Source organism: Mus pahari, chromosome 2, assembly GCF_900095145.1.
Source record: "Mus pahari chromosome 2, PAHARI_EIJ_v1.1, whole genome shotgun sequence".
NCBI lineage: Eukaryota > Metazoa > Chordata > Mammalia > Rodentia > Muridae > Mus > Mus pahari.
In genome coordinates this window covers 44575579-44590198 of record NC_034591.1, presented here as the reverse complement: position 1 = coordinate 44590198, position 14620 = coordinate 44575579, and the positions used below count along the sequence as shown (strand labels likewise).

Below are 14620 nucleotides of genomic sequence, written 5' to 3'. Positions count from 1 at the left end.
CGAGTGCTGGGATTAAAGGCGTGCGCCGCCACCACCCGGCTCCAACATTCATTTCTTTCATCTTCAAATGTATAGCAAACTCACTGATCGCAGGAATACACTATTTCACTTGGACTCGGTAATACTGAATATGAATACTGAGTTTGTGTTTGAGGATGGAGTTGATGAGACGTGAGATGTCATTCCAGCTATTAGACGAACGGTGATATTTCTGCCCTCAGATGACAGGGACTGCAGAGTTTGAGAAAGCCCAGGTGGTAAGGGAACACATTCACTATCATTGCCATCATCAACTGGGACAAAAGGTTTCAAAGTTAATACACTGATCTTCCCAGCACATCTGAATGATAACGCTTCATAAATACCATAAGGCAGGCAAAAGGATTGATGCAGTAAGCATTTTCAGGTATAGAAATTAAACTTGACAATCGGGAATGAAAAGAAAACTGAATACTTTTTAAAACTAAATACTGAAAATATATTAAATCGCATACAAAAATACAATTGTCATTTTAAACTTGAGCTATCTGTAAAAAAGTTATAAAAATTTTTCAACACGAAGTAACTAAAAAACATAGTTCTATATGTAAACTAACAGACTTGAGGCATTCCATTTTTAAAAAAAGAAGTTTTCATCTTCATATTTGTTTGATCATATTTTAAGTAATGACAAACTACTGAAAATACATTAATTTATAGTCATTTTATTTTATTCAGTCTTCATTCTCTTTAAACCAAAACAAATCTCTAAGTAGCCTTGCTTGCAATCAATCTTTGGTAGAAGAATAAATAATTTGTCTTTGAAACTCAAAAATAGAATCTTGATTATAAAAGTGAATTACTTTTGCAAAACAGAATCCCATTCATAATCCCAAATTACTGAGGCCTGCAAAAAAAAAAAATACATCAAATGCTGTGGGTAGAGAAAACTAAGGAACACTGACTAGCATCTTCCGTGGAAAAACAAAAATATCTTGTGGCAGATGGTGCAGGGCGTGAGCAAGTGTTGTCATAAACAGAAGGCTTTTGCCAGGTAGGAGGTAGAAGGCTGGGTTGGGCTCTACCTTGGCTTTGATACAAACATTATCACCGACGCAGACATTCACATATCGTACATTTTTTGTATCAGATGTCTCCTCACATGTCATTTTGCTAAAACAGCTGCATTTAAAATGTTCAGAAAAGTATTCCAAGTCTCCAACCCTGGGGTTGCCAAGAACTTCGTACTTTCCAGTTTCCGTTAATTTAATATCAAAATGACTTGGGTTCAAGTGAAGATACACATCTGAACTTTCTTTTCTTCTTGAACACATGCCTTTCTCATTACAAAGGGTTTGGCTGCACATTTTGGCTGCTAGGGTAACATTGACTATGTATGGATTCAGGGTCGTCTGCATGTATTTATGTAGGATTGGGCAACCTGCCTGTAAGATAATAAGACAGTCATCATAATAAGGCACAAGTTCTTATATGAACAGCTATCCTATAGTAAGTAACTCTTAAGGATGAATGAAACATTGGGCCTAACAAGTGGTAGGAAATACTCCTTCACTTTAACAAGTAACAATTTTATAATGTGTAAGTTTATCAGGCTACTGGAGAATTTTTTCGTTAAGGCTTAACTTATCCTAGCCTTAATTTTCCACAATAATTCATAAATTAATCAAAAGAATGGAGTTTTGTAGATGTTAAGACTTTGAGGTTAACTTGCCCGATAATAGTACCACCTTCATTAGTGGTCATGTCTGCCAACCTAGGATATCTCACAACCTTTCTTTTTTAAATTTTTTTAATGTTTTTATTTCTTTTTTACACTCCAGATTTTATTCTCCGCCCACCTGCCCCCGCTCACCCTCCGACTGTTCAACATCCCATACCTCCTCTCTGCCCACTTGTCCCCATGAGGATATTCCCAGCCCCCCCTCACTCCCCACCCTTCCTAACCTCTAAACTCCCTGGGGTCTCCAGTCTCTTGAGGGTTACATGCATCATCTCACAAACTTTCTAAATCTTAGTTTATTATCTGGATTACTTCAGGAAAATTAGTTATTTAGTTATGCTTCAGTTCCATCTCTAGTTAATTAGTGATGATTTTGAAGCCTATCTCATAGAGTCACTGTGAAGATAAATGATAATAGAGTCATTGTGAAGATAAATTACAAATGGGTATGGTATCTACCATTTCTTCAGTTAACTCTCAATCATAAAAAGTTGAAACAAAAACTCTTGTTTGTCAGATGAGTTTATAGATCATAAAATATAGCTCCAAAGCTGATGCCTCTAATGAGTCCTAGTCAAACGTTTATAATGACAGTTCTTTGACAAAGTGTGGATTACAGTGAGGAGAAGCAGAAGTAATCCATCTTAACAGTACCGTGTTCTAAAACTTGGAAATTAGCCTTTAAAATAAATAGAAGACAGTCATAGTCTCTCATGATGAACAGTTCTAATGAATGGACTGACTTTAGCAGCACATTTGGAAGAGAGAGAATACTGGCAGCTCTGATCTGAATATACACTACTTGATATTCACCTTGTGTTGGCATTCTCTGTTGCTGAGTCAGTAATTTCCTGGCAAATATATATGCCCTCTAGTCCCTAGAGCATATATATATATAGATAGATTTAGATTAGATATAGATATAGATGTGGGGGGGGGGGTATGACACACTCCAGTAATCCTAAGAGAATACAAAGGAGTTCAAGATCATTCTTAGCAACACAGCAAATAATGGCCAACCAATATGTGCTACATAAGACTGAAAACATATATACAAGTAACATTATATAGACTGAGTGGGTGATATTTTGGAATATATATGTATATAGACATATAAGTAGTAACAATTAATGGAAAAATAGGTCATTAATCTTAAGGAACGAGAAGGAGTATTTGGGAGGGTTTGCAGGGAGAAAAGGGAAGGTAGAAATAAAAGTATAATATAATCTAAAAAGATCTATATCGATTCTTTCTAAACTTATGTAGTATAATCTAAAATAAATAAGTAAATAAAAATAAAATGAATCTACTAACACTATAACAGAAGATCCAGAACCTTAAGAAGTCCAAGACCTCTAGAAGATAGAAATGATCCTCAGTCAACTATCAGTCAGGTGAACAGAGAGACAAGGGTTAAAAAAAAGGCAGACTAGAGGAAGATGGTTTGATGATAGTTTTATATGTACATTATGGAAAGATTTATACTTTCAATCTAAAAAAACACTATATAATTAAATTTTCAGGGTCAACTTCATGTTATCCATCAATTGCACTAAATGCAAAGTTGGGAATGGAACATACTACTATTATACAGCATTAGCACGTAAAGTGAGTAGTATCTATTCTAGAGTGTTCTACCTGCGCAGATACAACAGATATATACAGCCTCAGGCATTGAGGTGTATATGAAGTAAAACAGCTGGCTTGTTTTGGGCATTATTTCTTTGCAGTTTTAACACAACGTATCTTATTGTGTCTTTTTATTCTTTAATTTTAATAATGATGGTGTTTTACAAGTGACTAAAAAAACTCCTGAATATTAAAAAAAAATAAGTTTTATAAGGTAGGGTAGATAAGGCTGGCTTTTTCTCACTACAGGAAGACAAGTACATTTTCTACTTCATAATAAAAGATGCAACACGACCTGACTGAGCAGATTCTGAGCATCTACTGTTTGCCCACCACAGTACTTAATATAGTACTTAGTACTTAACAGAGTACTTAACAGAGTCCTTTTCTAAATACGATCTCCAAAAACTTTAAGAATAAAATTTTATCTACTTCCAACCAATTCGACTTACCGCACGTTGTGCCAAACTCATAGCATCCCATATTATAATTCCAGAGGTACCCAGAGCAACAATTTCACCAATTGTATTCACAAGGTCTTCCTGGCAGAGGAGATAGAGTTAGCAGGAAGTAATAAGTGGAGGCATTTACACAGGTCAACACCAACAAAGCAAGCATGCTAACACAACAATAATACTTTAAATGCCTTTACACTCTTTAAATCTTTTTTTTACTTTTTTTCATTTTTTGCTTATTCATTTATATCCCACTGACTGCCTCCTCCTTGTCACCCCTTCCCACAATCCTTCCCCCATTGCCCCTTCACCTTATCCTCTGAGCAGGTGTGGGCCCCCTGGATCTACACACACACACACACACACACACACACACACACACACTAGTATTTCAAGTCTCTGTAGGGCTAGGTGCTTCCTCTCCTCTGAGGTCAGACAAGGCAGCCCAGCTCGAAGAACTTATGTACAGGCAACAGCTTTGGGGATAGCCACTGTTCCAGTTGTTCGGGACCCACATGAAGACCAAGCTGTACATCTACTACATATATGCGGGGAGGCCTAGATCCAGCCCTGTATGTTCCTTGGTTCATGGATCAGACTCTTTGGGAATTCCTTTACTATTAAAAAAGAGGCTATTATAATTACTTCTGCTGGCAATATCCATAAAATAAAAATAAAATGGTTAAAATATTGTCAGCATTTTATGGTCCTCTATGGCCACTAACAGGTCATATAATTCCAATAAGCTCTAAAAGTGTAGTAATTCTATCTGTTTGCAAGAATATAGAACTAGCCCTGTTTAAGTGATATGCAAAGCTAAACTCATGTCCTTTAAAAACATTAATTTCCAGTAAACTTTATTTATGAATACTAGATCAGAGATGTCAAAAATCATTTGTTTACCTCTAGAAGGAATTCAGAGGTACGATCAGTAAAAACAAGACGGATATAGACAAAAATCGGGATTGGATCTGATGCATCCCCAACCTTGGACACTCTGATAGATTCCACAACTCGGTAGCGGACATAGAGGGTAGCTTGTCGATTGGATTTTAAGTCCTTCTTCAAATAGACAGATGGGTAGAGGGCGGTGCTTGCTTTCCACAGCCAATTTAGATTATCATTTCTTTTCTTTTCCACATCAGGGCACTGCCCATCATATTTAGGGTCTTGAAATTTATTGTTATAACAATCAGGAAATAGATAATAACCCCATAGCTGTTTTGGTCGAAGGAATTTCCCCAGTTGTAAAGTCCCTTCCATAAACTTCCTTCCTGCCTTTTCAAATTGTTCTATAGCTTTCTGGGTGGCTTCTGTGATACTAAGTCCTGCATCAGTTGATTGGACCAATTCAATAGACTTATTCCTGTAGTTATCCTTAGGTTTCCAGTTTCTCAACCAGGTGGGCCTCCATTCTTCCCAGTCAATGATAGCTAAGCCCAATTCGTCTCCTGGAATATAATGCTTTATGTCAGCCATAGCTTTGGTCAAATGAGCTTGATAATCCCCCTTCTGAGGTATTCCTCCATAATGTTCTACTTGGTTTGCATCTATGTGAGGATACAAACCAAGTCGATCAACATAAAATAGTGTGACGGGCTGCCCTACGGCAGTTTTCCTGGGGCTTCCAATTAAAGAGAAGAAGCTCAGATCTATTGGATCATCAACCTTTCCTACACAACGTTCAGTTGGGACATTCCAGATCCAAAGGAAAGTTGTATTTGATATAATTGGTGCTGCCCTATAATCCACAGTCAAGGAGCATGGAATCAAAAGAAAGATTAACACTGTTTGGAATGTGCCCCCAGATTCAAAAAAGCTCCCCCAAAAGAGGTGCTTAAATCGCAACTCTCCCATCATAGAGAATAATTACTAAGTAAGCACTTATTTCTTCTTACACACTTTGGTCTGTCCAGTATTTAATGCAAAAGATTAGAAAGATTTTGGCATGAGGCCACTGAGGGAGATGAAGGTATGGTGACTGATTTACACTGAAATTCTTCTTCTTGTGTTACATTTCAGGAATATCTTGCAGCAAGTTAAATCATCCAGAACTGAAAAGAGACAAATATGGAATTCACTGTAGTCATGATGAGAGGTTTACCAATTCTAATTTTATGCAAGGAGTTTAAATTAATTTCAAAAGACAGAAGTCTTTATTTGAAGTATTTAAAGCAATAAGTTTTTTCCTTTGTGTTGATAAAACTCTGTAACAGTCAACACTTAGTTCATCTTCCAACATCAGTCCTAATCCCACAGAAAACTGAATGTAATTATTTTTCTTACTTCATTCCCAGATATATATAGGGTCCTATATCTATCAGTATTTTAGAAAATACCCGTTAGAGGAATATAAATTTGTATTTACTGGTTGTGAAAAAACTGCTCTGTCATGATTTGCCAAGTTTTGAAAACAGCCTGTCACAGAATTTGAAAAAAAAATCCATATTTTGTAATTCTTTTATGTGTGTGTATATGAACATAATGGTGGCATTGGGAAATGAGCCTAAATCCCTGCATATGCTAGGCAAATATTCAAATGAGTTAAATTCACAGTAATTTGTTTGTTTGATTGTTTGTTGACTCATTTATTGGATCATGGTATTGCTAAATTCCCTGGGTGTCCTGGAACTTATAATTCTTGAACCTCAGCCTCCCAAATCCCTGGGATTATTTGTATACCACCATCGCCACTTCTATTACTTGCTCTTTCTTTCCCACTTCATTATGACTCTTCTGTAGTGGACAGTATGAGAGAAAGGAAAAGTCACTTTTTTCCACAGGAAATGTAATGATTGAATATAAGTTTAATATCCTCTTAGAACACTGCCAAATCAAATCTTACAGAGATTTCACTGTTAAAATTAACAAATGACTATATATCAATTGACTCTAGACTTGTCAAGTAAAAATATGATAGGAATTCTGATCTTTAAACGCTGTTTCAAAAACCAAGACTATGTTGTCATTCTGATTGATGACATACTGAAATGTGACAGCAATGAAATGGCCTGAGGTAAGAATCAGAGATTAAAACAGAAGGAGCTCTGCATTAGTTAAATTGACCCTTAATCTTGCCAACAAGAAACTATTACTTTGCTTCATCTTAACCTCATCAAAGGTCATATGTTTCATGTGAGCAGACAGTAGGACAATGAAGTAATCTTTTCAACAAGAGTGCTCAGTCAGCCCCTGAACCTGAGAATACTTCTGGATGAATCTAACTAGAAGACCATTACTTACATACAAACCTACGAAAGTGGTAGTAAGTGGTAGCTTTGCACTTTTTCAAATTTGAAAGTCAGTTATCTGCCTGTCAAAATTGAGTTGCATACCTCTTAATGAACATGTATAAAAATAAATAAATAAATAAATAAATAAATAAATAGCTGAAGTAGAGCTGAACCCCTGCTCTCACATCACATCCAGCACAGAAGACTTCTGTGACTTTAAAGAGTGTGAAGGTTTCTCTTTACCTACAATGAATTCTACAACATTGACTAGGTATTCTCAAACCCAATGAAACTCTGACCCTATCCTCATAGACACAGAGCTCATGAGCTGACAGCTCAGCACAGAATTTCTCTTTCCCATATCAAGAGGCCATCATTGAGTCCAGCAGATTTTGATCAGCTGGGTAAACATGGTTTCCCACAGCCCTCTCTTTGGGCTTTATTACTTTCCTTAAACACAGAACTTCTGGAAACAGGTTTAGCAGATTGTTGTAATTGATGCTGCATACTACAAGAGTAGGGCGATGCATATGATCCATTTGTAAGAGAAGCTAGTCAAAGCTTCATACCTTCCCCAGGTGAACCTCGATCCAGAAATCTTCACAAGATCTGTGACCTGAGAATTCCCAAATTCTTTCAAGGTTTTATAGTGACTTTATTGCATAGGCATGGTGGAAGCATTGATAATAACTATGTAAAATGAGAATAGACAAAAAATACCTAATAATTGCCTATGAACTGGTGTCAAGGCCTGACATTCCCCTTTATCTCTTGGTGGAACTCATTCCCACCATACTTGGTATGGAACACCACCTTTGGAAAAAGGAGTTATCGTTCTCTATCAAAGAAGGGGAATTCTGGGGATATATGACACATTCAAAAGCAAAATCTAGAAAAATGAAAGTTTCTATAACCTTTAAGAAGGAATAGAAAATTCTGATACCAGGGGAAAAATATGAACCAGGAACAAAAGGTTGAAAAATAACAATTTATGTACAACAATGTCATATTTATATATTAATTTCTTTATACTGAGTATAAGTGAATGTATATTCAGTATAAACCAACTTGGTATATCAAATTGTATAAACCAGTTTGATAGACAATATTTTTGGAACCTGTAACATTTGAATTTGAATCCTAAAAAAAAAGCCACTGTAATTAATTTTTCACAGGAAGGTTATTTATTGTCTTCAACTTAATCTCTATAACAAGAAAAAAACTCTTAGCTAAGTATTCCTTAACTAATGTCTACAATGCCTGGACTGTACTAAGCAGTTGAATTTTCTAGGAAGAATCAAGAAGCATACAGTTGAACTCAATTCTCAGTCAGCTTACCCAGACTTTTCAACTTTGCTGCATTGTACAGATACTTTCACTTACATCTTGAACTACAAAATATGGATTATACAGCTGAGCATTGGCGGCACACACCTTTAATCTCAGCACTTGGGAGCCAGAGGCAGGCAGACCTCTGGGAATTCAAGGCCAGTATTGTTAATAGAGCAAGTTCCAAGACAGCCAGGGCTAAACACAGAGAAACCCTGTCTTGAAAATCAAACTTCATTATATATATATATATATATATATATATATATATATATATATATATATCTGGAGAGGACGCAGCAGTTGAGCACTAACTGCTCTTCCAAAAGTCCCGAGTCCAATTCCCAGAACCATCTGTTATGAGATCTGATGACCTCTTCTAGTGTGTCAAAGATGACAGTGTACTCATATACATAAAATAAATAAATAAATGTTTTTAAAATATGTATATATATAAACTAAATAATATATAAAATATATAAAACCAAGTTATATATAATCATATAGATTATATAGATAATCCATGTGCATGTGGATTATAAAGAACTTATGCATAGGTGTATATATACATATATTATGTATTATATATATGCATATATATTATATATATGGATTTTTAAAGAACTATATCTATGGATTATATATATTCCATGCATATATAGGTATATGGATTATAAACAACTATGTGTATAGGTTCCTTATAAGAATGTATATAAACCTCTTGGGGTAATGGCTATGAAGAAATTCATAATACAACACCCTAAAACATAATGATGTGGCATTTTAAGCTAATGAGAATTGATCAAATGCATATGATAGGGGCTTTCTGATATATCCCAGAGCAAAATATCTATCATAAAGGGACTCTCCTCTTTGTACTAAGAACATGTCTCATAAGTGGAGACTGGGTGGCTGTTAAAGAGAATCAGTGCTGATAAATATACTTCATGTCCTATATTGTCAGCTAGTTTCTACATATGTCTTCTGGTCATATGCTACACATTCCTCCCTCTAGAAATTTTCACTGGCCTCATTTGTTCTTTATAATTAATCTTTCTTTAGAAGAAAAGGATCTTGGTTGTAGATATTTTTTAGATCAGTGTTTCTCAACCATTTTAGCAAACCTCTATCTCAAAAAAAAATAATAATAAGCCATTACAATTCTCAATAGTAGCAAACTTACAGTTATGAAGGAGCAACAAAAATAATTTCATGGTTGCAGGTCCCCACAACATGAGGAACTGAATTAAAGGGTCGTAGCATATCGAAGGATGCAAACCACAGCTTTACGGGTTTTTTTCCTATCAAGTTTTCTATTGATGTGGAAAAAATACTGAGTAATATTTTGCCTTGCTTCCATTTACCTGTCAGTTCAAGTTATCATGATCCACAGATATAGAATTTCGGAGACAAGATAAAGCTTCTTTCTTTTGCTTTGGTTGTAACAAAATGAGTTACTATTGCCTAAGATAGACTGCTTACTAGACAGGTAACAGGTAACATTTAGAGACACAGAGTCAGCAAAAGGCAAGATGCTTTTACTACATCAGCCTCCTGGTGCTCTGCCTGTAGAGTACAAAGAGTTAAAGCAACGCTGTTACTGGAGCACACTGACTTGCTGAAGAGGAGCTCTTGCCTCTTGTTCTATCTCATCTGTACTTTTAGAGTCTGCCAAGCTGGTACTAGTACCTAGAAACCTATGCGATTCTAATCTCTTCTGACATTCCAGTCACACATGGACATAAAATTGTTACGATGTTTCAAACCATGGTAGGCTAAGGCATGAAGGTCAATTGGTTCTAGCCTAGCATCTTTGAATCTTGAGTTCCTGAGTTAAATGGATTTTAAAGGGGCTTAAATGGATACTTTGACACTACCATTTGCAAGTTATGACAACTGTAACACAGTAGGGGCATACCATCAGTGAGAAAAATATACCTTCCACTGAGTGACAATTCTTTCATCACTTTCACCTAAAGAAAAAAAAATGAGAGAATCAAGAAGTTTATAAAAAGCATGTATACTGTTACCTTGCTGGAAAGTTATTATACCTGCCTACCATCTGCATCTCCATCATAACAAAAGAAACACTTCTTAATTCATGTGAGCCATGGTCAACCTAAATCTACTTCAGCACTCTTAGAATAATAAGTCAGGGGGAAAGCCAAAGCAAATTCCAAGATTCTAGAAAGAGATGACATCACAAAGTGAGCTGATTCTCTCAAGCTCCCAGACCACCCTCTTCCTTCAATTCTCCCATCCTTTCAGGGGAAATTCCTGTTTCACTCCTTTCCTATGAAGTCTGGCTGATATTCTTTTCTCAATCTATTCAGCTTCCAGACATGTGACTCTCCTTTTAACTGTATTGTTTTCTGAATTAATCACAAAAAATCATACAGCCCAAGCCCTTGCCATATTAACAAATCCTTCTGATAGTAATTGCAGCATGTAGGTAGCATGAAACATTATGTCATTAGCTTTCATCCCTGCAATTTTACTAGATATAGTGAGCATCTAGTAGAACTACTGTTAAGATGGTTTGATTAAAACTGGATAGCATTTGTGACCAGAGAGTAGCATCCCGCTACCTTTCCTCCTGTTGAAACCTTCATGCCTAGGAAAATCTCCAATGAAACACAAGTCTGTTTCCTGTCAGAAGATGACAGTGAAAGATTCTTATTTGCTTTTATTGAATATAGACTTAGACTTTCTAGTTCATTATGCAGGACAATAATGTAAGTAAAACCCTATGATTGGTTTCATAGGCTGTATTTCAAATTCTTAAGACCCAAGTTGTTCTGAAGTGTATGTACTATGTTTCTGCTAAATATACAGATACATCAGACAACTCACGTAACATGGAATAACAGCTCTTTCCCTGACTAGGCTGCCTAATTCTAAAATACATACATTAAAAGGTCAAAGCTCTGGAGTTGGCCAGTGGTAGCTCACCTTACCTGTCTTTCTTCTATTAATCTGCCTTATTTCAATTCATTTCCTAGATATAAAACCTAAAAAGGGTATAAAAAATATTTATTCTTCTCTCTTATATCTGACACATAGAAAGTGCTGAATAAGTCTAATAAACAATAATAATAATAATAATAATAATAATAAATATAATAAAACAATAAATCATTATATTGTTAGTAAGAATGTCCCTTGCCCCCACTATCATCTATATATAATACACAGTACCATGAATGAAAAATAAAACTTCTTCTGTATGACAAAGTACACTGTCATTCTCACAAAGCAGCAGGACACAGAATGGGAAAAGATCTTTACCAATTACACATCTGGTAGAGGATCCCTGCCTTCCTCAACCTTCATCAGAGAAGCTTCTTATAGTAGATGGGAAGACCCACAACTGAACTGTATGCTGAGAATAAGAGACTTTGAAACACCCAGTCTTAAATGAGACGTCTCCATCAAAAATCCCTCCCCTCAAGGGTCAAGGAGCTATGCATAAGAGGAGATAGAAAGATTTTAAGAGCCAGATGACTCCAAGGAAACAGAATCTTCCAGACACAACAGGATGGACAAACATATGAATTTATAAAGACTATGACAGCATACTTGTTCAAGCCAGACAGAGTCCAAGTACTCAGAGGGGGAAGCAGAAATGGCTCACACACCTAACTAAGAAGCTATCTCCAATTAACACTAGCAAAGGAAAGCTTAGTTTTCTCCAATGGAGTCTCACTAGGTATATTAAACACACTTAAGGGGAAGCCCCTTACCCAGCAATAGATAGCCAACACTAAACACAGTACAATGTTTGTAGACTTTGAGTCTCAAATTACCTTGTTTGGACATTTTTTATATTATTGGTCTTTTGCTTGTATACTTTGGTTTCAGCTTTAGTGGTCTCTGGTTTTTTGTTTTGTTTTGTTTTGTTTCTTTAAGTGTGGGAGTGTGTTTCTGTTGTTGTTTTTGGTGTTAGTTTGAAGGTTTTTTGCTCTTCTATTTTTTTAAAGAGAGAAAAAAGAAAGGGTATGAAGTTGGATATATGAGAAAGATCTGGGAGGAGTTGGAAGGGGAGAAGTGTGAATAGAATATATTATGTAAAAAGAACTGTTTTTAACAAAAAATAAATATAGTTAACTAAAATTAATTTTAAAAAAGTAAAACTTCCTCAGGAATGTTTTAGAAGTTAACCTTTTAACTTAATCCATTAAGAATTTGTTTTGATGGAAATTAACAACTTCAGGAAATATATGCCACAAGAGAATAGATCTGATGAGGCTGAGCCCTAGCTATGATTCTCAGAACCAAACTTTGTGATCCTTAGAGGCAACCTGCATCAGGAAGACTTCACGGATCAGGACTTGCTCAACACATCAGACTGACTCAACCTTTGAATGACTGCATTCATTTGACTACTTGGCAACTGTATTAGTCAGGGTTCTCTAGAATCACAGAACTTACAGATAGGCTCTATATAGTAAAGTAAATTTATTGATGACTTACAGTCTGCAGTCCAATTCCCAACAATAGTTCAGTAGTAGCTGTGAATGGAAGTCCAAGGATCAAGCAGTTGCTTAGTCCCACACGGCAAGGAAAAAGAGCGAGAACAAGACTCCCTTCTTCCAATGTCCTTATATGGTCTCCAGCAGAAGGGGTAGCCCAGATTAAAGGTGTGTGCCACAACACCTTTAATCCCAGATGACCTTGAACTCAGAGATCTCCCTGTCTTAAACTTCTGGAATCCATAGCCACTATACCTCAAGATCTCCATACCAAGATCCAGATCAGAAACTTCTATCTCCCAGCCTCCAGATTAGGGTCACTGGTGAGCCTTCCAATTCTGGATTGTAGTTCATTCCAAATATAGTCAAGTTGACAACCAGGAATAACCACTACAGCAACTTTGAGAGGGAACCTCTTCAAGGTTGGGCTTTAAGTTGTCTTCCCTTTGACCCAATTGAAATGGTCTTCTGTTCTTTAAGATGTAACTTTAAAAAAAATCTGTTCTTTTTACATGGATTGATAGAATAAGGAAATTCAAATAATAGTAGCAAAGTATTTTTGATGCAGAATCCAGACATTTTTTATAATGTTGGGTATTTTTATATTAGCGTAACCAAACAAGGGCATGGTATGATACGGACTGTCCAAATTACAATATCTTGAATCACCTGATAGAGAAATCTCTGTGCTTGTTGGTGAGGGAGTTTCTAGAGTGGGCTGGCAAGTAGAAAGACCCACACTAGATGTGAGTGGCACAGTTTTGTTGGGCAGAATTGGAGCCTGAGTAGAGAATAGTCTGCACAGTGGCATCCAATGCTCTGCTTTCCTCATGCAAACCCAGTATCTCAGGATGCTCATGCTCCTTTCCACAGCCATGCCTTCCCCCACAATGGACTCTGCCCTCATACTGTAAAGCAAAGGCATCCTTCTAAAGTTGTACATGTCATAGGTTTGATCACAGAAATAATTAAAGGAACTAGTGCATAAAACTAGTACCAAGAATTAGGACACTGTTCCTTTGATATGTGGTACTGGTTAGTGACGTCCTAGTATGGTGTAAGCAGAGCTTAATGGTCTGTTCTAGTCAGATCCTAGAAGACAGGCACAGTGAGAAAGATGCAGGCCATAGGGTTCAGGAAGATAAACAGGACTCAATAAGGGACTTGACTAAAAACCTTCTTACTGAATTCTGGTAAAGACTATGACTCCATTCTGCACATGCCTAAGAACTTGAATGTGGCTGAGTTAAATAAAAAATAATGGACTGTTTGTTTGCCTTTGAAATCTCCAAACAAGGTAATATGCAGGCTCTGTCATAGCTAGTGCTTATGTGTTTGTGGGCCTACAGAGAGAAGAGAAAAAAGAAAACCAGAAAGATTACTAAACATCTCAACTGAATGGAACAAGCAGAGAGCTTAAAGTTACAGACATAGTGCTCGTGAAGACAGGAGTGTGGGGAGGAGGTACGGGATGTGGAAAAGTCAGAGGATGGACTGGAGGTGAGAATAAAATCTGGAATGTGAACAAATAAATAAATAGATAAATAAATAAATAAAATATTGTAAAAAGTGTCAAGTTGATAAAGGGTAGGTTTGTGGTGGCTAACATTTATTGTCACCATGGAAGTTTCTAGAAACATCTGGGAGATAAATCTCTAGTCACGTGATAAGGTACTTGCTTTAGGTTACTTGCCATAGAAAGACTCATCCTGAAGGTGGGTGGTACTTGATGTGTGTGTGTCCGTGTGTGTGTGTGTGTGTGTGTGTGTGTGTGTGTGTGTG

At 36.4% G+C, this 14620-nt stretch overlaps 1 protein-coding gene across 2 annotated transcripts; it reads right to left on the bottom strand.

Moving 5' to 3' along the window:
• Positions 1 to 692: 692 nt before the first annotated feature.
• LOC110317111 (hyaluronidase PH-20) lies at positions 693 to 10514 on the bottom strand. Of its 2 annotated transcripts, XM_021191490.1 has the most exons (5): positions 10426 to 10514; positions 10305 to 10339; positions 4708 to 5858; positions 3802 to 3891; positions 693 to 1424 (listed from the first exon to the last, which is right to left on the bottom strand). In XM_021191490.1, exons 3-5 carry the CDS (start codon positions 5662 to 5664, stop codon positions 930 to 932), a joined length of 1542 nt encoding a protein of 513 aa, XP_021047149.1. In that variant the 5' UTR covers positions 5665 to 5858; positions 10305 to 10339; positions 10426 to 10514; the 3' UTR covers positions 693 to 929. The 2 variants fall into 2 exon arrangements, with proteins under 2 accessions (XP_021047149.1, XP_021047150.1); XM_021191491.1 differs by lacking the exon at positions 10305 to 10339 and having other exon boundaries at positions 10397 to 10514.
• Between the last annotated feature and the right edge of the window lie 4106 nt (positions 10515 to 14620).

Coding starts and splice junctions, on each gene's coding strand:
- LOC110317111 (XM_021191491.1), bottom strand. CDS start 5,664: ATGATGGGAGAGTTGCGATTTAAGCACCTCTTTTGGGGGAGCTTTTTT. Junction 3,892..4,707: donor CCTCTGAATTCCTTCTAGAG/GTAAACAAATGA, acceptor CTCCTCTGCCAG/GAAGACCTTGTGAATACAAT. Junction 1,425..3,801: donor TGAGTTTGGCACAACGTGCG/GTAAGTCGAATT, acceptor ATTATCTTACAG/GCAGGTTGCCCAATCCTACA.